Source organism: Gopherus evgoodei, chromosome 4 (genome assembly GCF_007399415.2).
Source record: "Gopherus evgoodei ecotype Sinaloan lineage chromosome 4, rGopEvg1_v1.p, whole genome shotgun sequence".
Lineage (NCBI taxonomy): Eukaryota > Metazoa > Chordata > Testudines > Testudinidae > Gopherus > Gopherus evgoodei.
The window spans coordinates 142870947-142896929 of record NC_044325.1 but is presented as its reverse complement, the minus strand read 5'-3'; the positions used below and the strand labels follow the sequence as shown (position 1 = coordinate 142896929).

At 43.0% G+C, this 25983-nt stretch overlaps 1 protein-coding gene across 1 annotated transcript in view; it reads left to right on the top strand.

The window, feature by feature from the left end:
• NUCKS1 (nuclear casein kinase and cyclin dependent kinase substrate 1) overlaps positions 1–23627 on the top strand; it is a 30335-nt gene extending 6708 nt beyond the window's left edge. Inside the window, exons 2-8 of the mRNA XM_030561593.1 lie at positions 4026–4075; positions 5220–5325; positions 13703–13758; positions 14223–14372; positions 15404–15556; positions 16058–16207; positions 18101–23627. Of these exons, the coding sequence (XP_030417453.1) occupies positions 4026–4075; positions 5220–5325; positions 13703–13758; positions 14223–14372; positions 15404–15556; positions 16058–16207; positions 18101–18303 (868 nt within the window). The 3' untranslated portion in view covers positions 18304–23627. The remainder of the gene's footprint in view (positions 1–4025; positions 4076–5219; positions 5326–13702; positions 13759–14222; positions 14373–15403; positions 15557–16057; positions 16208–18100) is intronic.
• Positions 23628–25983: the final 2356 nt, after the last annotated feature.

Here is a 25983-nt window from a genome sequence, read left to right as displayed (position 1 = left end):
TGAGTGTGCAGCAAAATTACCCTGAGTTTTTGTTTTAAGGGGCAAATGTCTGTTCAACTCATGCACACAAAATAAGTGGATGTGCACAAGATTAACCTTTATCTCATCATTTAGTGCTCGTGCTTCTCTTTACATGTTTTAAAAATATAAATCCTTGTCCCGCTTCACAGCGAAAAAGCGGAGTTAGGCCCCAGGAAGGCTAATTGTTGAAACTGAAATTAGAAGATGAGTTTTTGTGGCCTGGCCTCTACCCTTCTCAGTGAATCCTGCCAGTAGTTATATTCCCAAATTCATATTTTACAATGTTCAGACTACGGATGAGTGGGCAGTGTGATACATTGCAGCTGTACTTAAATCCCCTCTTGTCACTTGCATTGGATTCAACATTGCAAAAGTGTGACTGTCCACCTCTTGAATCTTTTTTTGAAGGGGTTTGGTTTAATTGAATTATGGTACTTCCACTTTCTCTAAGGCTGTTCCTAATAGCTGTGAATTGAGGTGTGTGCCAAGAAAGGAAGCTTAAAAGGAATATGGAGGAGTTGACAGCTGTAGTCAAAGTATGATTTTTAGGGGTATCCTAGCAAAAAGCCTTGCCAAGAGTACACTGCATTAATCTCAAAGTGCTGCTTCTTTCTGGAAAGTGCATGTAAAATGGCATTGTGTGGTTGTGTTTGATTTAGTGGCTCCATGTGAAGTTTAAGAGGAGGATGGGAGGGATGGAGTTGTGGTTCAGGTGCAGGTTTGAGTCTCAGAACTGCTTTGTAATCATAGCACTCTTCCAGTCTGTGTAATATTGGGCAAGTCACTTAATGTCTTAAACTTCACTCTTGGCATCTATAAAAGTGAGATAACTACACAACCTCATAAATGCATTTGTGAGGATAAGTTCCTCATCTCTTTTGGATTTCTGATACTGCAGTGATTGTCATAAAAGCCCATGCTTTTTTAGATTCTGTTTTTTTTTAAAGGACTGTCCTACCTGCTGCTTAACCTAGAATCTTAGTCAGTCACTGATGTTAGATCGCAAAGTCAGAATCTGGCCCTGCAATTGGAACTTCAGTAGTAATATTATTTTGTGAGCCTGAATAGAATCCAGTGAGCACTTGCTTAGTTGTATTGGTTGTACAGGGCTAACAGAACTGAAAAAAGTAATACCTCATTACTCACGTAAATGAGTCAGATGTTGAATATGATTTCTACTTAGATCTCAATAAATGACATTTTATTATAACTTTTTTAGACTTCAGTCTACTAAGTACAGGTCTTGCATTTTCTAGGCAAATGAGGAGGAACTGGGAAGTGTCTGCTAAGTCATTTCTATGGTATTAGCCAACCAAATCTGCCAAAAATTAGAGCTCATAGTGCATTGTTACAGCTATAACTACTTACTTTTTCTAATCAAGCATAATTGTCTATCAGAATTTTTGAAAACATGCCTCGTGCCCCATTTTGTTTTGTCCTTTTTTGGTAGTAATATAGAAGGAGAACCAGAAAGGGTTTTCCAAGAAAAGCTTTTAACACAAGAAATACCATGAATGTAAGGTCTGGTTGTTCCTGACTTTGCTGCGGTGTGGATTAGGTATGAGGGCATACCTTAATTAAGTGTTCCCTCTGTGGAGGTTGCCAGATCTGTGTCCCATAAGTTCTGGGAAGGTTAAGAGCCATGGGGCATGAGGGAGAAAGAGAAACTCTTAAGATACAGCATCCATGCTCACCTCTCCACTCAAACATACTGTGAACAACTTTTTAAAACTGTCTTTCCCTTTCTGGGGCTGTCCATAATACAGTTCACCGCAGGAGCACCTCATTTGCAGGGCTACAATCTCAAAATGCCAACTGGTAGGGTACATTGTATACCCAGAGAGCCCCTAATGGAAGTCACATTGATCTACTTCTTCCCTCCAGAAGACTAAGTAGGGAAGTCTCCACAGGAGAAGCTGTGTGATGGGCACTTCTCTATCCTTGTCACTAGTTGAGTTCCAATAAAAAGTTGCTCCCAACTGCTCCTTCAATCAGAGGGAGGGGTAGTGATACGTTGAAGTCACAAAGGTCCAGTGTAATATTTTTTTCTTCCAAATTTTTATTTTATCACTGAAATTAAAATTTTGCTTTCTTATGGTTAACACCGACTTAAACATGACTCTGTAAAAACCCAGCTTTCACTCTTGTCAGCTTTCACTCTTGCCTCATTGTTCTCTTGTCATTATGAAGTCTTAAAGGATAGGTGGAATCTGCATTTTTAAACGTTTCAGGCATTCTTTATATTTCCCAACAAGGAGGAAGGAGCACACATCTTTTTCTCTTCCTATTCAACGACTGACTGTCTTAATCTTGAAAATGCTATATTTGTCTGCTTGGCATATTCACATATTTTGATTGTAGGCTTATTCTGTGAAGAAGCTTCAAATATAATGGCCAAAGCATTGTGAAATGACAGGCTTTGTCACTGTTATCTTTTATTAACAAAACAAAAACATTTACAGCTTCCCACTCACTGTCCTGTTTAAAAATTCAGTTGGAGGTCACTGAATTTTGTGTAAAGAGCAGCTAATACCTATGGAAAACTTTATTTTTGTACAAGCAATTCACCGTGTCTTAAGGATTCCTGTATTAATGGCATGTGCATGACATTGCCAGTTCACCTGCTCAGTCTGTACCTGTAAGTCAGTCTTTGATACTGTTTCTACAGCAACTGTTTCACATCTGAGGCTAAAGGTTTTTGGGGGGGCGGAGATACAGATGGATGTAGGAACTACTAGGACTGATCTAAACAAAGTTCCACCTGTTTCAGGCTGCGCCTAAAGTCTGTGTCGACAAAACTTTGTCACTCAAGGGTGTGAATGTTCCACCCCACTGAGTGACATAAGTTACACCAACATAAGCGCTTGTGTACAGCACTACGTCAGCAGGAGAGCTTCTGCCGCTTGTGGAGGTGGGCTTTTATTTGAGAGTGTCTTCACTGCAGTGTCACATCTGTATGGTACAACTACAGCGCTGTACATATAGACATAACCTAACTAAAGGTGTTTGGGGGAGGGGGGTTAACTATTTTAATTTGAAATAGTGCAATTTCTAGATATTGATAAACCCCACTACTTAAGTAGTGTAACAAATGCAGTATCAATAGGGATGTAGATAGAATATATCTAAAATTAGTTATTGACTAAACTGAATGTTTCCTGACCTCTGAACAAAGTGGCTTGTTTTTTTTAAAGGGGTAGTGAAAACTCACTTTAATCTTAAGGTGCCACTGGTGCTGTAAAGAACTGTAGCTGAATATATTACAACAACACAACACTGGATATGATTTCATGGTAGAGTAAAGGGACTACGTATGCACAGGTAAAGGTGGTTCTGTTGATTGGCCGTTAAGCAGCACAAAGAATACAGTTCAAAAAACTTAGTGGCAAAGGCAAAGTGATGGATACCTGTTAGCAAGCTCTAAATAGAAACTGGAAATTTACCATATATAAAATAAATCCTGAGGGCTCCAGATGAAGTTGCTTAGAGCAGCAGTTTTGAAACTAGGATCAGGACCCCAAAGTTGGTCGCAATCCTGTTTTAATGGAGTCGCCAGGGCTGTCCTTAGATTTGCAGGGGCCTGAGCCTCACAGCTTCAGTCCTGGATGGTAGGGCTCAGGTTACAGGCCTTCAACCTGGAGATGAAGCCCTTTGGCCTCCCCACCCTGGGCAGCAGGGCTCCAGCGGGCTCGGGCTTCGGTCCCCTCTCCTGGCATCATGTAGTAATTTTTGTTGTCAGAAGGAGGTTGCGGTGCAGTGAGGTTTGAGAGCTCCTGTGCTTGAGCGTTGATCCTGCATGAATTTCTGAGGGTTAAGCTACAGATGACTGAATTTCTGGAAGTGCTTTTAGGGTTGCCCTTTGGAGGTATTGGTGAGAAATGACTTTGCAGACTTTGAATTCTGTATCAGAAAAGGGGAGTGGTGCTCTTTTGTTAGTTTGAAAAAGCTGTCTTTCCAAGATCATAAATTGTTAACTAAACTTAACTTTTTTCTCTTTTAAACAGGAACAGGAAGGTGGTCGATTATTCACAGTTTCAGGAATCCGATGATGCTGGTAAACTGTTTTTTGTTATTTTTCAGAAAAAAATTGTTCACTCTTTACCATGGCCGTGAATTGATAAGGGTTTGAAAATGTAAATGTGTACCCTCAATATTTTTTAAATGTAGTAAAAATCTATTTTAGTGCACTTATTGTGACAGCTTCTAACAGCCTTTCTTGGTTTGTTATTGGCCGAATCTTCCTGAAATTACTTCCTCGTATTTTACCACAGCCAATTTATTAGTTGATCCTAGCACACAGGCTTTTCTGTGAATCATCCTTTTTTAGTTATTTGCATATTCATTTGAATTAGATTTTCCGTGTGGCTTCCAAAAATATCATCATGTTTTGTTTTCTTGGGAAGTAGACATGCTGCTGCTCTGCTAATTGAGGTTATATTGACACTTAGTGGAAAGAAAATATGACTGAAGCTTGCCTAGTTCTTAACTGCAGTACTGTTGGTAGTATCCTGTAATCATTATGCATAATTTGGAACTTAAACGATTTTGTGAAAGACCTTACACTTGTCTGTTTTTGTCATATCTAAACAGTGTTTCTTTTCGGAGCACCTAAGATAAGTAATAGGTGCAAATTTTAATGGATTCGTGTGTGATTCTGAAAACAAGAATATACAGTTCTGATTTTCAGTAAAACTAAGATCAACTTTTCTCTGGCGATGAAGCCTTTTCTGCAGTATTTCCTATGACTTCTGCATTTTAAACTTGTTAACTTACTATGCAGTTTGCGGATATACAGGTTGAATATAATGTTTCACTTTTGTAAAGTTGAATCCAAGTTTTGAAGACTTGGATTTTTGACAGGATGCTTATCTGACCTGCTTAAAAATGACATGGATTGGTAACTTTAAATATACACCTCTACCCCGATATAATGCTGTCTTCGGGAGCCAAAAAATCTTACTGCATTAGAGGTGAAACTGCGTTATCAGATCAAGTTCGATATCTGCTGAAGCTTGCAGCCCCACCCCGCTGGAGCGCTGCTTTACCGCGTTGTATCCGAATTCATGTTGTATCGAGTTATGTTATATCGGGGTAGAGTTGTACTTGAAGAGGTAGTACTCAATTGGCTATTTGGATTGCTGGAAGTTATAGCATAGTTCACTTCGTTTCAAAACCATTTCCTCTGCTGTACTGTCCAGATGAAGATTATGGAAGAGATTCTGGCCCTCCAGCCAAGAAAATCCGTTCATCTCCACGGGAGGCTAAAAATAAGAGGCGGCCTGGAAAGAATTCTCAGGAGGACAGGTAAGAAGTTACTTCTTATAGCCCAATAGTAGCTAAACCAGACTTGCCATGTAGGTAGCAACAATCAGTGATGTGCACTTCGTTGCACTGAAGCCTTCAATGCTAGTTGGTATGGTGATGAGCTTTCAAGGGGTTCTAGAAAGACTAAAGAAATCTTAGTCATGGAATGGTCCCCTTACCTTGCATCTAAGGCTCAGTTATTTGAAGCTTAGGGTATGTAGGCATCTCCAGTTAAATAGTATGTCAGACCTCTTTCAAAGGGCTAGGAATGTGTGGTGCTTTTTTTTTCACCCTGTTTGACATTCTTCTACCCTTCAGAGAATCTGGAGAATCAGCCTCCAGACTGTATGTGAATTTCCACTTGCAAGTGACTAACTGGACATTGAAATTTATTAATGGAGGCTGCTGTCTAAGGCGGTGATTGTCAAACTTTTTTTTGTGGACCACTTGAAAATTGCTGAGGGTGTTGACGGGCTACTTAATAATCTTTCCAAATGTTGTTGTTTGTACCATTAGCTAACTATTGTAAAGCACTTTGGATAAAAGCACTATAAAAATTTTTAATAATCAACATTCTTCTTTGAGTGCTTGCTCATATCCATTCCAGTTAGGTGTGCGCGCGCGCCGCGTGCACGTTCGTCGGAAGATTTTTACCCTAGCAACACTCAGTGGGTCGGCTGGGTGCCCCCTGGAGTGGCGCCGCCATGGCACCGGATATATACCCCTGCCGACCCAACCGCCCCTCAGTTCCTTCTTACTGCCCGTGTCGGTTGTCGGAACAGTGGAGGGCGGTTTTACTGACCTCCACCTCCCTAGCTACTGGTAGTTCTCTAGTTATTTTGGTGTGTGTGTGTATATGTGTATATGTATATATGTGTATGTATATGTGTGTGTATGTATATATAGTTCTAGTTAATTTTTATTGTTCATAGTCAGTGTATAGTTAAGAGGAGTTTGGGGATTAGCCCCTTCCCTGCACCCAGTGCCGCCCATGCCGAGTTCACCGGGTTTCAAACCATGCTTGGCCTGTCATAAGCCAATGCCGACAGGAGATCCACACAACTCCTGCCTTAAGTGTCTCGGGGAATCTCATCTGACAGATAAGTGTCGCATTTGCAAGGCTTTTAAGCCGAGAACAAAAAAGGAGCAGGACTTTCAGCTAAAGCAGCTCCTCGTGGAGGTGACTATTACCCCTCCGCCTTCGGCACTGAGCGCTGGTCAATCGGCGGGCAGAAGCGCCTCCTCGGCAACGAAGTCGACTCGGCACCGCTTCCTCTCCCCGAGGTCGAGAGAGGCTGACTCCTGCTGCTTCCATGCCACCTGCACCGCAGCCAGAGAGCTCATCTAAGTCAGATCACCCGGCACGACACCTGCCGCGGCACTAACTGTGTCGGCGCCATCGATTCCGGTCCCACAGGGGCTGTCGAGTCCAGTGCCTGTCAGTTCCCCGGCGCAAACCATAATTGAGCTTACTATTCCATCCATGCTGGAGACATTCTCAACAGCAAGGGATCTGATTGCCATGACAGAGTCGACGCTGCCTCAACCCCCGGCACCGCCTGTGCGGGTAATACAGTCTATTGGCAAGCCTGCCTTGATAAGACCATCCTCTGTCGGCACAGCAGAGCAGCACTGTTCACGATCACGGTCCTGCAGATGTTCCAGGTCCCGTCGGCACTCCTGCTCCTGACGCCACTCGCAGTCCCGGTACCGTTCTCCTCCTTGGTACCAGTCGCACTCACAGCACCGGTAGGTATCCCGTTCGCCGGCCCGCTACTCTCGGCACTGTTCCAGCTCCTGGCACTGCTCCAGGCACTATGACTCTCGTAGCTGCTTCCAATGTCGAGCCTCGAGATCTCGGTCGACTTCCCGGCACCGCTCCAGTCGCAGGTCCCATTCTTGTTCCTGGTACCGGTATGCCTCCCAGTACCAGTCCCTGGTGCTGAGTAGAGCAAGGTCCACTAGAGACAGAGACTCTGCCCAGGGCTTTTCAGCACCTCCATGGCCATCCAGACATGCATCAGTGTCGTCCCACGCGGATAGCTCTTATGCTAAGGACCGCGATTCTGATATGCCCACCAGAGTCTTCCAAGAGACCCAGGACCAAGGGACCCCATCAGTGGTCTTTCTGGACACCTTGGGCATACCATCAGGCCCAAGGCATACCAGTAGTTCCATCCCGCTGTGTCTCATCAGAGCACCGAGTACTAGAGGTGACAGTTAGCCGTCCCCCTCCGACCGCTGCGGAGGAAGCCCCAGTTCACACGACGGACTCCCAGGTTCCGCTGGAGCAGGAGGTTGCCCAAGAGCTACAGGCCACACAGGACCTGCTCGTTGCCGGCATCTCCTCTTCCTCTTCTCCAGATGAGGCGGTGGCAGGAACATCCTCCTCGGGCCCTCCTCCAGTCAACCTGGGAGTCCATCAGGACCTCCTGAGGAGGGTAGCACTCAATATGAACCTCCAAGCGGAGGAGGTCCTGGAGGTAGAGGACCCGGTAGTGGACATTCTGTCGGCGGATGCCCCCACTAGAGTGGCCCTACCATTTATTCGGACCATCCAGGTGAATGCCGATACTATATGGCAGTCCCCAGCCTCTATCCCTCCTGCAGCCAGGGGAGTCGAGCGTAAATATATGGTGCCCTCTAAAGGGTACGAGTACTTGTATGTCCATCCTCCTCCCTGCTCACTAGTTGTCCAGTCCATTAATGAGAGGGAACACCACGGCCAGCAGGTGCCAGCCCCAAAATCGAAGGAGCCTAGGCGAATGGACCTACTCGGCCGCAAGGTGTACTCGGCAGGGGCCCTACAGCTCTGGGTGGCAAATCAACAAGCCTTGCTTAGCGGCTATAATTATAACACCTGGATGGCGGTGGGTAAGTTTACAGAGCTTCTCCCTCAAGACTCCCGCCAAGAGTTCACTGCCCTCTTGGAGGAAGGGAAAAAGGTGGCCAGAACTTCCCTCCAGGCCTCGTTGGATGCAGCAGCGTCAGCAGCCAGGACTCTGGCCTCGAGAGTTGCCATGAGGCGCATCTCATGGCTTCAGGTGTCAAACCTCCCGCCGGAGCTGCAGTATACCATTCAGGACTTGTCATTGGATGGTAAAGGCCTCTTCTCGGAAAAGACTGATCCCAGGCTGCAAAGCCTAAAGGACAACAGGGTCATAATGCACTCTCTCGGCATGCATACGCCGGTGACCCAACGCAGCACAGGCCTTTCCATCCTCAGTCTGACTGCCCATACTCTGTGCCTAGACAAAGACAGGACTTTGGCAGGCGGCGCAGTCGAAGTGGTCGCAGATGACCGTCAGGACCCCAAAGGGGCCAAAATCAAGGTCCCTCGAAACCACCATGGGGACCGAAGACAAACTTTTGAAGGTGCGCCCGAGGATGGCGTACCAGTTACAGGCCAGGATCCCTCTCCTCCCTGCTCCAACTGTCTCTCCTACTTCCTCCCGGCATGGTCCCAGTTAACTTCAGATTGCTGGGTCCTATGCACGGTGGAATATGGGTACCACCTCCAATATATTTCAACCCTTCCCTCCCACCCTCCAACCCTGTCCCTCTTCAGGGACCCCTCTCACGAGCAATTCCTCTTACAAGAGGTGCAGACGCTCCTTGCCAGAGGAGCTATACAGGAGGTACTGATGGATGAAAGGGGCAAGGGGGTTTACTCCCATTATTTCCTAATCCCCAAGTGGAAGGGAGGTCTCGGACCTATCCTAGACCTGCGAGGACTCAACCAGTTTATGATAAAGTTGAAGTGCTGCATGGTATCCCTGGGGACCGTTATCCCGTCATTGAATCCTGGAGACTGGTATGCCGCCCTCGATGTGAAGGACGTGTACTTTCACATCACCATCTTTCCTCCGCACAGGAAATACCTCCGCTTTGTAGCCAACCGTCAGCGCTTCCAGTTTACGGTCCTGCCATTTGGCCTTTCTACAGCCCCAAGGGTATTTACAAAGTGTATGGCTGTAGTTGCCGCCTACCTCCGCCGACGTCGGATGCACGTTTTTCTGTATCTGGACGATTGACTCATCCGAGGGGCCTGCGAGACACAAGTCACTCAGCATGTGGGCATCGTGAAGGACCTATTCACACGTCTAGGCCTGATGATCAATATAGAAAAATCTACTCTGGGTCCCACGCAGAGGTTAGACTTCATAGGAGCTATCCTGGACTCCAATCTAGCCAGAGCCTGCTTACCTCAGCCGCGGTTTCAGGCGATGGCAGCAATCATCCGAGGTCTACAGAATTTCCCGATGACCTCGGCTCGCACTTGTCTCGGTCTCCTGGGTCACATGGCTGCCTGCATGTTTGTAACCCAACACGCCAGGCTCCGCCTCCGTCCTGTCCAAGTTTGGCTCAACTCAGTATACCACCCGGGCAGGGACCCAATAGACACGATAGTCACCATTCCCCTGAGCAACCTAGGCTCCCCAGAATGGTGGTTAACTCTCTCCCTGGTGTGTGCGGGGATGCCGTTCCATCCGCTCCAACCCTCAATGTCCCTGATGACGGACGCATCATCTCTCGGCTGGGGTGCTCACCTCGGTCACCTTCGTACTCCAGGCCTTTGGTCATCTCAGGAGCTGGCATTACACATAAATGTCTGAGAACTGAGAGCAGTCCGCCTGGCATGCCAGGCGTTCCGTCAACAGTTGCGAGGCCATTGTGTCTGTGTTTACAGACAACACAACAGCCATGTACTACATAAACAAACAGGGAAGGACACGGTCCTCCCCTCTTTGTCAGGAGGCCATCCAACTCTGGGACTCTTGCATAGCCCACTCATTAGATCTGGTAGCACCCTTTCTCCCAGGCATTCGGAACACTCTGGCGGATCAACTCAGCAGGTCTTTCCTTTCTCACGAGTGGTCGATCCGCCTGGCTGTTGTTCATTCTGTTTTCCAGAAGTGGGGATTTCCCCACATAGACCTATTCGCTTCCCGCGAGAACAGGAAATGCCAGATGTTCTGCTCCTTCCAAGGTCTCTCCCCAGGATCGATCTCGGACGCTTTCCTGATGCCGTGGAAGAGCCAGCTCCTTTATGCCTTCCCACCGTTCCTGCTGGTTCACAAGGTCCTGCTGAAACTCCGCAGGGACAGAGCGCGCATCATCATGATCGCTCCAGTGTGGCCCAGGCAACACTGGTACACCACTTTGCTTGACCTGTCGATAGCCAACTCAATTACACTGCCACTCCACTCAGACCTCATAACTCAGGACCACGGCAGGCTTCGCCATCCGGACCTGCAGGCTCTTCACCTCACAGCATGGCTGCTGCATGGCTAAACCGGTCAGAGTTACGTTGCTCTGAATCAGTACGACAAGTTCTCCTGGGTAGCAGGAAGCCTTCCCCTCGGTCAACGTACCTGGCCGAGTGGAAGCGTTTCTCTTGCTGGTGCGAAACGCTTAATCTTACTCCCACTGAGGTCTCGATCCCCTCTATTTTGGACTACCTCTGGTCTCTCAAACAGCAGGGCCTAGTAGTATCATCACTGAGGGTACACTTGGCAGCCATCTCTACCTTCCACCCAGGCGAAGGTGGTTGTTCCGTGTTCTCACGCCCTATGGTTTCGAGGTTCCTAAAGGGCTTGGAGCGCTTATACCGTCAAGTTCGCTGCCCAGCCCTGACCTGGGACCTCAACCTGGTTTTAATCAGACTTATGTCTCCCCCATTCGAACCATTAGCAACCTGCTCGCTACTATACCTGTCTTGGAAAACAGCTTTCTTCATAGCCATTACATCGGCCGGACGAGTCTCCGAGCTTAGGGCTCTTACGGTGGATCTGCCGTACACTGTGTTCCCCAAGGACAAGGTGCAGTTGCGACCACACCAGGCATTCCTCCCTAAGGTGGTTTCAGTCTTTCATGTTAACCAGGACATCTTTCTCCCGGTCCTCTTCCCGAAGCCATGCTCAACGCGACGGGAGCAACAGTTGCACTCCCTGGATGTCCGTAGAGTGCTCGCATTTTATATTGAGCGGACAAAACTGTTTCATAAAACACCCCCACTCTTTGTCGCGATAGCAGACCGAATTAAAGGCCTACCTGTTTCCTCTCAGAGGATCTCATCTTGGGTGACAGCATGCATCCACCACTTGTTATGATTTGGCTCATATTTCCCCAAGCCACATCACCGTGCATTCTGTCAGAGCTCAGGCTTCATCTGTCGCCTTCCTGGCTCGTGTGTCTATCCAGGAGATGTCGCGCAGCTACCTGGTCCTCGGTCCACACCTTTGCTTCGCATTTATGCTCTGGTTCAACAGTCCAGAGATGATGCAGCCTTTGGCTCAGCAGTTTTGCATTCTGCCACATCTTGCTCCGACCCCAACCCCTAGGTAAGGCTTGGGAATCGCTAACTGGAATGGATATGAGCAAGCACTTGAAGAAAAGACGGTTACTCATCTTTGTAACTGTTCTTCGAGATGTGTTGCTCATATCCATTCCAAACCCGCCCGCCTTCCCCACTGTTGGTGTAGCCGGCAAGAAGGAACTGAGGGGCGGTTGGGTCGGCAGGGGTATATATCCGGCGCCATGGTGGCACCATTCCAGGGGGCGCCCAGCCGACCCACTGAGTGTTGCTAGGGTAAAAATCTTTCAACGAACATGCACGCGGTGCGCGCGCACACCTAACTGGAATGGATATGAGCAACATATCTCGAAGAACAACAGTTACAAATGTGAGTTACCATCTTTTTTACTTCAAAGTGTGAAAGTGGAAAAAGGGATAAAAGGAATTTGAGCGCAGATATCTTACTTTCTAGGAATAGAGAAAGAGTCAGGCTAACATTAACTCTAATAATGCGAGACTTTAAGGCAGGGCCTGGTCAAGTGGGGGGAAAAAACTGTAAGATACTGTTCTAACCTTGTGTTAGATAAAAATGGAATGCAGACTGTAGCAGAAACTGCTGAGAAAAGTAAGATATCAGGAAGGAATATATATAAACAAGACACGGCTGTTGATGATTAATGTATGTAACAAAAGGTATAAATGCTTGCCCTAACTGTTTATCAGGCGTAGACCTGTCTAGGAAGGGGGAAATCCCTGTCCGTGCATGCTCTCCGCCTTGCAATTGCTTGAGAATAAACTGTCTTTGAATTGTTGCAAACAACCTAAGAGTGAAGACTGTATTTTCTTCCACCAAGGTTTGAGGTGCTTTTACGTTTCTGGGCAGTAAGCGCTGATGGTAGTTGTAGGATTAAATGGGTAGTGATGTGTGCCCAAGTGCTGTCTTGCTGTGGGTGGGGCAGAGGAGAAATATTTCAGTCTGGCTTTGAACTTCAGTAGCTAACATAGAGGCATGGACATTTTGCGTCTGAGATGTTGACCTTTTTACGCTAGGTGCTTCAGGGAAGGGTGCTATTCTGTTTGACACAATACGGCAACATAAATAGTAAGTAGGAATCTGACCCAAGTGGGTTTTTAGTGCTGGCACTTGTACAACTTTCCTGGGTGGTTTTTGTTTTAGCCTTTGCTTGCAGGATGCAGTGTTGTGAGAACTGCTGCAGTCTACATCTGCTGCTGCTGTGTTTTCTACTTACCTGTCCTCCAGTAGCTTAGAAATACTGGAGGCCAAGATTTCTGTCTAGGAATTACTACTCCCAAATATTACTGGAATCTAGATATTTTCGGCCACTTTCAGATGATGTAATTTACGAAAGAAGCAGATCTGAAAGCATCTAAATGTTGATTGCTATGAGAGCCGCTAGTTCTGTTCCTTCTTAGTGTGTGGCATATATGCGTATGTGATACAGACTTAATTGTTGTTCCCACAAGACTTGAACTTGTAAACAAACTAACTTATTCAGCTAATCAAAACATGCTTCAAAAATGTGTGGTGTTAAATTTCAGATTTAGAACTAGTTGTGATCTACAGTCCCCTATCCATTCTTGCCATTGACACAACCCTTCGATAGTCTGGAGCGTATTTGTTTCACCATTACTGGCTTTTACCTGTGTTTTCACCAGTCCTATTTAAAACTGTTTACCCTTAGGCTAGTTTGCTGTATTGCCTTAACACCCTTTAGCATCTGAAAGGAAGATCCTTTGACTCTATGTTGTTTCTTCTAGCTAATTATAATAGTAATTACTTTACATTTCAGAGTTAAGTTTATTGAACTGCACAGTTCAGCTCATTTCTCATAGCTGTTTCAGCTGTCAGTCAGTTTAACTTGCTTCACAATTTGAAGGTGGTTATTTTTACAACCATAATGACTAGATAACTTTTTTTTTTAAACAAGAGCTTAGATTCTGAAGCACAAAGTGGCAGCCTCTAAAAGTACCAGTTCACCCAGTTACCGCAGGCTTACCCAATACAGCAGATCTATCCTCGAAAATAGTGATAAAACTTTCTCCTTCTCTCCTTTGCAGTGAGGATTCAGAAGAAAAAGATGTGAAGACCAAGAAAGATGATTCACACTCACCAGGTAGTTACCCAGCTGCTAACATCGCCAAGTAGGCTTTTTATAGGAATATGATCCTTCTAATAAGAATATTACAAGGATTATATTACAGTTAAAGGACTAACGATGCCGACAGGAGTAGTTTTCATAATACATAGCTCTGCTGTTGCACTTCCACTTGGATTCTATCTTTGATTCTCCTGTTCTTTCTAGTCCTGGTGGACTAGACTACCAGATTTTCTTGCTTTGTGATATAGTTCTACTGAGACAAGGTAGATGAGGTCATACTTTTATTGGACCAACTTCTGTTGGTGAGGCAGACATGCTTTTGAGATATACAGAGCTCTTGCTCATGTAATGCTAGCTTGATACTTGGAGCAGGGAAGGCCAGGAATATTAGTCCATTGTGCCTGCCACTCTCTTATGGCTCCAATGTGTATGTTCCATTGAAGTATTTGAGACCTCATTTTATCACTATTTTATCCTAGATGAAGACTTTGGCAGTGAGGATGATGACTTAGGAGCAGATGATGGCAAAGCTGACAGTGACTATGAGAGCTCTCAAAAAAGCAAAAAAGCAAAAAAAGCCAAACCTGAAAAGAACAAGAGAGCCTCCAAATCCAGGAAAAGGGCTGCAGGTAAAGAGGGTAAAAACTAAGATCTGTTAAGCGACTGTTTCGGGTATGTTGCCCTGAAATCAGTCCTGAGTTGGCCTAAATGTTGTGACTGAATGCCAAAGATCCAGAAAGCAAAATCTGAAGTTAGGAACTAAGTATACTCTTTGTTCCATCTCTCTTGCAAGTTATGGTCTCTTCCTGCCCTCCACCCCTCCTTTAGATGAAAAGTATGAAACCCGTGCTGTCCTGTGCCCCCACTTTTTATCCCTAAGTTTTGGGCAAGTGGGTCTTACATGGGAGGAGGGGAAGCTCAAGGATCGTTGACTAGTGTGAAGCTGTTCCTTGACCTCACTTCCCAGCGTTAGTACTGAGATTCTTCTGCTTTTCCACATTTTTATTCAAGCTTAAGTCTGTCAGCTGGATGGAAATGAGGAGAGTTTAAATAACTTACTACAGTATTTCCCAGTTTATTCTGCTCTAGAATCACAAAAATATCTTATGAGCACATAGTCTATAACTATCATGAGTGAAATGTTTTTACAGTGAAAAATATAGTACTATAATGCAACATTAACTTGAACAATTTGAGTCAGTGTTCAGTTATGTTCACTGTGGGAACCATAACTGTCATATTGTGCAATAGCATTTGCTATTAAATTTACGTTACTGATATCTGACATTTATAGAGCACCTTTCGTTACAAAGGATCTCTGAAGCACGTTTTCACTAAGCAGCACTCTGCTCTGTATTAAGAATGGGTTGGTGCAGGATGCTGGGGAAATAGTCCTGTTATGAAAAAGTGTCCTGGTTCTTAAGTTCATGGTTAATGGACAGGACCTCAAGGTTGAGCCCTTTCAAAACATATATGCTTGTAGGGAGAATTTTGACCACACTCAAACAACCAGCTATGATAGTTACTCAGCAAGCCTCTTGGTTCTCCTGCTTTATTGGGAATTCGTTTGGCCTTCATTTTCCTCTTAGCTTCTGTTGCAAGCCAGGAATATGTGGCATGTCATGAGTCTTCATTGCAACTGGTGAATTTTGTGTTACAGAGGACAGTGAGGATGAGAAGGAAGACCACAAAAACGTGCGCCAGCAGCGGCAGGCAGCATCCAAAGCAGCTTCTAAGCAACGAGAGATGCTTATGGATGATGTAGGCAGTGAGGAGGAAGAGCAGGAGGAGGAGGAGGCACCATTCCAGGAGAGTAAGTAGAGGGGGATTGTAATGAAAAACATACTAAAGCAGCTGTTTGGAGTAGTGTGACTTAGATGTAGTTAACTTCTTGGGCATTGGATGCAGACGGCTCACTAATGCATTCAGTGTTAAGGCATATCTGTTCAGGGGATGAATTAAGTTTAGCTATAGTGTAGAGTGTATCCTTTTTTTTTCTTAAGCTCAGGGCAGAGAGGTGCATGACTTGATACACTATCCATTTACAAATACTAAGTCATCACCATAAAATAGGTATCTTTACAAACATTGTCATCTGCTATGAAATATTTACAGATGATATACTGAGGCACAGTGGTAAAGTGACTTGCCCAAGATGACACAAGTATGTGACAGCTTATAGAACTAAGGTGTCCTGACTCTTACTCCTCTCCCATGCACCAGTCTAATTGCTAGACCACTTTCCTTTCTTTGCACTTGGAAAAGAGATAAAGGCTTCTTCACAAACACACACTTCCTTTCTCTGTCCCTGCAGAAGATTCTGGCAGTGATGAAGACTTCCTCATGGAAGATGATGATGATAGTGATTATGGCAGTTCAAAAAAGAACAAAAAAAAGGTGGCCAAGAAATCCAAGCCAGAGAGGAAAGAAAAGAAAATGCCTAAGCCCAGGCTAAAGGCTACAGGTGAGCTTACTGGATGGGAAGCCACTTGCTTCAAAAAATGAATATTTTTGCAGCTGTCAGGATCAGTTAACAAGGCTGTGTCTGAGTGTGTAAATGTCACTCTATCCTAACTGTTCATCTGCTTAAAGGAACATTAGTCAAATGTTTTTCATCATCGCTTTTCTGGAGATTAATAAAACATAATTAGATTTTTAAACTACATAGCTCTTCAAAATTGACAGCCTTGTGAAGTAAATAAGAATTAAATCAGTTTTACTGAGAGGGAAATTGAGACAGAAAAAAGATCATGCCAGTGGCAATGTTGGGATGAGAACTCCTGAGTTCTTAGCTTCCAGTCCTGTCTCTAGTCAGCTTGTCCTGTGGTGACTTAAAGTAGTTTACACTTGGGCCTAGCAATCTTGAATAACCACTTCATTTATTTCAATATGCAGACTTCTGGATTTAGGCATAGCTATATAGAGGTGCACAGATATTCAAATTACTGAATGCATTTTTATTCCATGTTTCTAGCTGACCGTGAGCATGAGAAATTTTAACCTAAAGGAAGCTTTTCAACAAACGAAAATGCCTTGAAATAGGAGTCTATGATGAAAGTGCCTTTGCGGCTATAAACTATAGCATTACTACTATGACCTTACTATACCCTGTGTTTTTCACAGCTACCGAACATGTTGCAAAATTGTGCTTCAGAATTGCAGCTTTCTTAAAAAGAAAGGGGGGAGAAAAGCATATTTTGTAACTTTCATGGTTGTGGAGAAAAGTTCAAAAGATATTTGGTTCATAATATATTGTTGGCTCCTGGGAGCTTAGAATACTAGCATTGGAATTTGAACTGTCTTGTGTTTTTGGGAGGGGATGCCCATGAGCTCCATTGTTCTGTGGAAGTGAGTTTGTCTCTCTTTGAGATGCCGTGGAGTTCAGCTTTTGTGCTGCAGGTAGTTCCTTTACTTTGATGCCACAGTGCTGCCATCCAGCAGCTCATTAAATCTTATAATGAAATGATTTGTAAATATCTTTTAGAAACATTTTCCATTGAGTTCAGGCTCTTAAATAATCTTGCATAAGAATAAAATGCCCTTTTTAGATCTATCAGGCATTTGTCTTACCACTTTTTTTTTTTTTTTTTTTTAATTTTCCTCTGAATGCCTACAAACATTCAAATGAAACCATAATAAACTAGTAGCCTGGTCCTAAAGTAATTTTTTCCACTCAAGGTAAGCTTCAGGAGACTGGCCTCATAGCATGTCATTAACTGTAAGTAGATTGGCAATCACTTGCACCAAAGATGGTGCCTGTTAGCTTGTCAAAGCCAGCTCAAGTGTGGGCTGAAATATGTGACACACTCAAGGTGATGGACCCGAAGTAAAATTAATTTCACAAAACTAAAATACTGTCAGATTTGTTTCTTGTGCTTCACAATTCTCTTTTTCTAATGTAAATAACTTCAATTTATTGGTTGAAGAAGGGTGTCCTCGCTTTTACAGTTGGAGTTTCATCCGATTGAAAATGAAAAGATGGAGTTTTTACTGTATGTGCCAAATTCAGCACTGCTTCTACTGATTTGCCTATCCCATACTATCTCCTGTCAGCTTATCAGAAAGTAAATGAGAATTATGGATTTTTCTTTTCATTTGCTTTCCTGCTTCCGCTGATTTCTCATTGCTCAAGTCATCTGTTGTTTTGGGTATGGCCTCATTATCCACATTAACAGATTGTTGCTCCAACGGCAATAATGCAGGACTCACCATTGCAAATATCTTACCAAAAAACAACCTGAATTTGGTTTGGAGACTACATTTTCCAAGTAGAGGTGGTTTGTGTAAAGCTGTGTGAATTCTCTTTATTTATGTAATTGTAGCTGATCTCATTAAACTGGTGCTTTGCTTTCTTTAGTGACACCCAGTCCAGTGAAAGGCAAAGGGAAAGCAGGTCGCCCCACAGCTTCAAAGGCATCAAAAGAGAAGACCCCATCTCCCAAAGAAGAAGATGAAGAGCCTGAGAGCCCCCCAGAAAAGAAAAAAAAATCAGCCAGCCCTCCACCAGAGAAATCGGGGGATGAAGGGTCTGAAGATGAAGCAGCCTCTGGTGAAGATTAAATGGCAGTTTGGGGAGCTTGTTTTGTTTGTTTTTTGTTTTTAAATAAGAGGAAAAGAAAACATACTTAGCAGTAGAACACGGTTTTCGCTGTGGCTTGACTCATGGGCTTTGAATGCTGTCTTTGCTTTCAACTGTTTAATACAGTATCCTTTTTTTAAAAAGAAAAACCCCTTATACAGTAATGTTTTTTGAAGTCACTGTTCTCTATTGGCCATTCTGTCCTTGTCCCCCACCAAATCTGAAAGCCATTTAAAACTAAATGGGTCACTTACTAAAAATATATATTTTTGAAGGGATGTTGCAGTTGTGAAGCAGTAGCATATGAGGCTGATAGTTAAAAATTATATTTACAAATCATCAAGTAGCAGATTTCCCAAAGCTGAAAAGGGCCTTTAAAACTTGTTCCAAATTCACCTTCCATCATGTGGTTTCTGTTGACATAAATTCATTCCCTCAGAAAAAAGGAGGTTAATGAATTCTAAATAAAATCTTTATTACTCATATTGGAGCTTGTTAGGTTCATGCAACTATTTTTAATAGGCAATATTCAGGAGACTTATAATAGTCCACGTTAGTGTTTCATCCTTTAGAAAGGACTTATCCAATAGGGACGTGATATCCTTTGTCTCTGACTGGGTAGAATTGCATTCTGCTCTTGGCAAAGTGCATTCATTAGGCTCCAGACCTGCAACCCACCAGCTGCTCATACCCATTACTCCTGTCACTTTTCATGGCTGGATATAGTTAGGCAGAACATGGGAGAAAGTTTTAAACAAAATTTGAAAGCCTGGTTTTCTTATGATGGTATGGGAATTTTTTTCTTAGTCATTTTAAGCAAAAAATTTAAGTTAATCTCAAACTAAACTCTAGTTATGGGGATGAGGGCGGGGGGGGGGGGGGGGCTTTTTATAAATGTGAAGCAGTGGATTCCTGTAATGCCTCAGTCTCAGGTCCCATGAGTCATGCTTAAGTGTTTCTCTCCTCTCTTTCTGTCTGTCCTCAGAAAGGCTGTGTAGTCATACCTCTCAACCCTCTCCAGCTGTAGTGTTTGGATGGCAGACTCCCACCAGTATAGAACATAACTTTACCATACCATCACTTCTATTTCTTCTCTCTCCTCCTTCCTGCAGCATGGGAGTGCTCGTCATGCTGATCCCACACCCGTATATCTGCGCCTAATGAGTCAGCATTCTGCTATTGAAGCCAAAACACTGGCTGAGTGGAAATTGGAGCACTAATAGGTTAAAACTGGGAGGGAACAGTGTTGATGGCAGTGTAGCAGGACTGTGGTGCATACAAAGACAGGCTGTCCCACCAAGTTCAAGACACTTGATCTCTGTGCAGTGGCATTTTAATGTGCTTTTATCAAAGCAGCCATATCTCCTTTAACCCTTTAGAAATAAAAGTACATAGGATTTTTCCTTGAGACCTTGATACAGGGACTGCAGTATTTGTTGGTGGAAAAATAAAAACTGGACTTGACATCTTTTTAACTTTTTTTGTTTTCTATATATCTTGCGCATTCTCTCATAGCTGGCAAGCTTGACAGTCATAATCTTTTCAGTCAATTATATATGTTCTTAAGCCAGCCTCTTCAAGGTAACAAGACAGCTAGGGAGTTGGTTTTCTGGTCTTGTGGTGTTGGATTTTTAAGGCTGTTAGATTTCTGAAAGTTTTCAGATGGGATGCAATACTATGATCTGGGAGGAGACCTGGCAGAGAATCCCATGGACTCTAAAGACACTGAGCTAAATGTGGAGCTAAAGACACCGAATGAAATGTTAATAGCAACCAAGTTGTTGTCTTATCTGATTCATGGCTGGGAACTTCATTGAGAGGCTGTACATTATCTTGGCGTATACATCTTAAGTTTTCTAACTCTCAACTAGGAGACTAACACTGCCACTATAATAAAGGCTATCAGTGTTTCCATTGTAAATCTCTACTTTTAGGGGTTTAACTTTGCAGTACAACTTCAGGCTGGGCTGTGATGTGACTGACTTGAGCAAGAAGTGAATGTATAATTTTCCCATCCAAATATTAGGAGAGCAAAAGTCTCTTGCAACCCTTAAGTGAAACTTTTCAGATCATAGTCCTGTAATTCTTTAGTAATGGAGAAAAAAATTAAATAGACCACTTCCTAATGGTCAGCTATGTGGACACTGTGCATATAAATTGACTCTTTTGGTAACATGTTCCTCCATGAATGACTTTCTGGTCCATGCAGATAGTCCCTCTCAATACAAGCTACAAGTATACACACTTAAGTCTTTCTTGTCTGTTGGGTTGTTAGTTCGCACTTGTGTGTGGTTTTTTTTTGTTTTTGTTTTTTTTAAGTGTTCTAGATTTACCTAAGAGTAGATTGCCTCCAGTAGTAGATCTGGTCAGTCAGCTAAATGTATTTTTAATTATCTAAATACAGTTCACCCCTAGACCAGATCTGTTCTGAAGGGTGTACGTTTTGTAGTTTCCATTAAAGCATTTTTTCCTTTTTAACAAGTTAAACTAGTGTCCAGGCTGCGATGCATACCTGAAACCTGGAAATTCAATGTTCAGACTAGACCTCAGTTATGAACTCAAGTCTTTGGACTGTGAATTCTCTCATACCTGCCAATTATGGCCCTGAATCTTTGTAAAATTGTTGTTCTGCTTGTGTATTCATGACTAATGGCTGACATGACAGGATGGTAGGATTCTTAATTTTGAATCTGTCACAATCTGAACACTATGTAAATGGTACATTTTTGTTTGGATCTTTGTAACTATTTCTCTGTAGACTAGTGTTTTGGTAGTACATGCAAACACTAAATCATAGTGGTCTAGAGCCACTTGTCTCCAAGTTACTCTCTCCATTTGGAAATAGAGCAGGTCATTTTTCCTGCAGATAAGAAAATTGTGAAGACAAAGTTTTTGTTATTTTTAAGACTAATTGAGTATTTCTGATTAGCAATAGACTAACTTTTTTTTTAAACATCTCCTTTTAAAAGTATTGTTTTCAAGCATTTTAATTCCATGAAGGAAAGTACTAGAGTGCCTCTTTTTAGGAGGAGGATAGGACTGGGTTCCTACTTCAAAGAGCAAAAATAGTTTCATTCCTGTGAGAGGGCTTTAAAAACAATGAGCAAAACAGACTGCAGCTTCTGCCTCTTTTCCACGCACGTCCCCCCACCCCTCCAATCGCCCCAGGTCAGTAAAGAGTAGTACTAGGTGTACCTTTGGAGCACCTTCACTGAAGTGAATGGATTGCTTCCAAAGTTACACTCATCTAGCACCTGTCCTGGTTTCCATCTTAAAATGGCAGCTTATCCATTAACTTCCATCAGAGCTTTCTGCAGCAGGATCCCACTACAACATTTGAGTTTGCATTTGTATACAAACAGTAATGTCTTTAACAGTCCATTTGGTGTTGCCAGCAAAGGTTTACAAACAAGATTTCACTGATGCTTGGAGATTGATATTAGGGTTTAGTAGGCAAATAAATATGGCTGTATTTAATTTTTGTTTAAATCCATAAGACGAATTCAACAAGTGTCAAAATTCCCTTCAGTGGAGGATTTTTCTTTTTCAAGTTAAAATTAGATGAGGTTAGGATTTGGAGTGGGTTGGGGGTAAGAGCAGAATTTAGATGTAGGAGCAGTTGGGAAGCTTTTAATAATTTCAGTGTTCGATCAAACTATCATGTTAAAGCAGAGAAGTGTGTGGGGGAGAGGAAATGGTGTACCTCCTTGAGTTTCTATACTGCTGTCCTGAAGTGAATGAAAGGGTGGGTAGGTAATTGTTCTAAGCATGCTCAGTTTCTGCACCACCATGTGGCTGCATCAGGAAGCAAATAACTATTTGTATGGGGCGGGAGCAGAAGATATATTTGACTTTTCAACGGCTGTTAACCTAAATGTACCCTGGACAGTTAGTTGAGGTGCCTGTGTTGGGGAGAAACTAACATGCTGGAAGCTTTTGAGCTGTAGAAATTGGTGCTTTGCTTTATGTAATTTTTTTTGTGGAAGGTTTATTTTTATAACAAATCATACTAGTGAACATGGTTTTTAAAAAATGCAAATTAATCCCTGACTTCAGCTATTACAAACTTTTCAGAACAATAATGACACTGATACTGTCCTTGGAAAGCACCTTCCAAAATCTACCATGTCCTCCTCTTAGGTTTCCCCACCTCAGTCGATGACTGGCATTTGAATGTCCTTTTTCATTAAAATCTTTGTGAAAACATAAATGTTTCTCTTTCTAAGTCTAGTCACGTTCTCCCTGTGTGCTGACTCTGTGTATCAACCACTATTGGAAAGATCTCTGTAAGCTGCCTGCCCCATACAACTGCAGGGAATTGAATGGTTCCATCAGTCTGAGCATGCTCAGTATGACTGCAAGACACCATGGTGCATATGCTTTGTATGTCAGGCAGGGTTACATATATATTTATATATATTGGGAAGGGCAGGGTGGGATGGAGAAATACTCAGTCAACTTAAGCCACACCAATGTGTGTGAAAGCCCCTGAAGTATTTTGTGTGTGTGTGTGTGTGCGCACGTGCGCATGGGACTGTCTGATAACTTTATCCCTCTGTGTTCTGGAAATTTATGAGTTTTACTTTTTCCTGCAGAAGCAATTGTTACAAAAATTGTAAATAAGAGCTACATAATTTGTTTTACCATGAACATGTCACAGCAAACCCTAAATAACTACCCTGAAACAAAGGAGGAAGAGACTGCTGGTGAGGCATTGGGCTCTTAACATCAGCAAGGCATCACTCAGTGGTATACAATGAATATTTGTCTTGCGTATTCACAACCCTATTGGGCTTTTGTTAAAATAAACCCCCATCACGTTCTGCACCTCTTTCCCCATTAGTGGCCAGAAAAAGGAGAGGGGCTGCAAATAAAGGACTCTTTCTACTGGTCCATGACCTGAGAGTGTTGCTAAACGTGGTCATCGCTGGACGCAAAACCCCATAAGGGTTGGCAGTCCTTGCAATACCTTGACAATATGAGATCTGCAGCATGGTACTAGGAGTTAAGTTTGAATGTAACGTTAATGCTTTATTTAAAAAAAAAAAAAATTAAGAGGTTGAAGTGAACATGACTTTGTTGACCATGTTCGTGAATTATAGATGCAACTGCATTGGTAGAATTGTGTGATGGTCTTTTGTGCTACTTAATTTTACATATTCCAGTCTCTGTGTGTACCTGCAAAGAAGAAAAAAGTAACAAAACCCTGCTTTGCTTTTATTGAGGGGTTCCCAGGACTGCGTACCTGCTCCCGAGCTCTGTTTTAAGTATGTGTATCCTTCGCTTGTATTTTGTATTAAAAAAGAAAAAAAAAGAGAGAAAAAGAAAAAACCCTTTATCGTTCAGCATGTTGGAATTGTGTCCCCTCTTATTTTTCTCTTTTTGGAATATATTAAGCAACTTATTCTTCTGTATCTTTTATTTTCTTTTGTAAACTTTTTGGTTTTGTTTAAAAATGGCTTTATAAAAGGGCTTTTATAACCCATAAATATGCCTTGTGTAATTTTTCTGCTGTTCTAAGGCAGTAGCTGTTTTCTGGTGTATAGTAGCTATTCTGCATTTGTTTTGTGACCAGTAGTGATGTCTGAAACACTGTAAACCTATTACTTCATCTCCTTTGCAAGATTTGTGCTTTACTTTTCATCTTCAGAGGCTAGTTGGTCCTTTGGCCAGAGTAGTTTTGCTGCTTCAGTCTGGGGAGTGATTGAAAGAATCTAATTCTGTTCCTGCTTGTGAACAGAGCACACACACCCTGCTTCCCACACAGCTGTTCCTTTGCAAGATGAGGTGGTGGGTCATGCTTTTAGAATTAGAAATGTGTTGAAAACTTAATGGAAATCAATGAAGAGGAGAGACAACACTGTAACTTTTGCATATTACACATCTTTGGGCTTCCTGCAGCAATCGCTAGCCTTTCCTGATATTTCCTACCAGTAACACTACATACTATCATACATTAATTCTTCATCAGTGGTTGTCAGATGAGGGAACCCAGCAGAATTTAGGCAGCATGTGCACATTGTGTGTGTCCTTAATGTGACAGTTCAAATTAAGGTAAGCATGTGACAAAATACATTCAGTATTTCTAGGTGTGTTGCCACCTATCATATAGATAAATTCCCTCCAATCTGCTACAAAAAAAATTATTTCATCTCTAGCTATTAGAAAGTTTAAAGCCAAAAAAGTTCACCAGTCTTGTTTTGCACAAATTAAGCTTAGTCCACCATTTTGTAATGTTCCTGGACTGTAATCACTCTGTCAAATTCTAAAAAGTTGCCATGAGGAGGCAAGGTCACCTTGCAACATTTGCAGTGCAGATATTCCTTTCATGCAGCAGAGGGCATAACGTGACCTCTTATCACAATTTTTTTTCCCCTCCTAGTACAAATAGCTTTGTGAGTTGTGTGTTTCACAATGTACTGTATTGCAATAAGCTTTTTTCTGTTTGTGATGAGCTGGCAGTTGCTCTGGTACATTTTACAAGGTCTATTTCAAACAAGTGAAAACTGGAAATATTCTACTCTTGATCATCAGTTTGTTAAATCTTGTGGCATATTGCTGTTCTGATCAGGAGTGTCCGTCCTCATGCTTCAGGATGGACGCCACCTGCTTCCTCTCTGGGCTTAGGACCAACTTTTCCCCTGTAAGTGTCTTGCAAAATTATATCAGGGCCACAATGGATGGCTAAATGCCTGCATTCATCATTATTCAGCAGAGCACTTGGGTACATCCTTAAGTGTTTTTGCTGAATTGGGGCCTATATATGGGGGTCTTAACAGTCCCCTGAAATACCTGGTAGCTGTGTTCCAAATTGTAGTGTGGACTGATTGATGCCATTTCCTGTATACATCTGCTTTCAGACGCTGCTGTTGCTTGTACATTGTCATATCTCGGTGTTAATGGAACTTGAATTCCCATTGATAGTGGTAAAACAGGATCTGGCTGTTAAGTTCCTCTAACCATTCTGAATTACCTTCTCTACTGTGCAGTAACATGTATAAGCACATTGCATAGCTGTATATTTGGCTTCCAGCTGATACTAAAGTGTGATCAGCTCTCTTCCCCTCTAAATGCCCCCCAATTTCCTGCCCTTGGCAGGTATACTAACTCATTGCTCATTTAACTTGTTGCATAGAGTCCCTTGAAATTTGGTTCCTTTTTTAATACAGCTGTTGCTGTAATATTATAATCCTTAAGCATTGTTACTCTGCTTCAGTAGAGGATGGGAGGCCAGTAGCATGTGCTGCAGCATTTTGTGGCCTGGCTAACAAACACTGTCTTCAGTGGTGCAAAGTATAAATATGTGAAGGCAGGGGTTGGCTGACCACATTATTTTCAAGCAGTGCTTTAGGTGCAAGATTACCCTCTGGCAATGCCCTTTCTAACATAGTTGTTGGGATCTCTGGCAGAATTGGGATCTCAAAGCTTTTTTTCAATCACTTGAGCCCTGTAATGTGTACATAACAGCTGTGCGGAACAATAAATCAGGAGTGTTGCATCCAGTTGAAACTACAGGATGTTTTTTTAGCTCAGCACAGTGTAGATACCTGCAACAAACACTCTCTTTATTCATGCACAAAGCATCACATCTAATAGGCTTTTAGCTGTCTTCCTCCCCTCTATTGAATCTTCAGATGTAACATGGGTTGAGCATCTTTTCT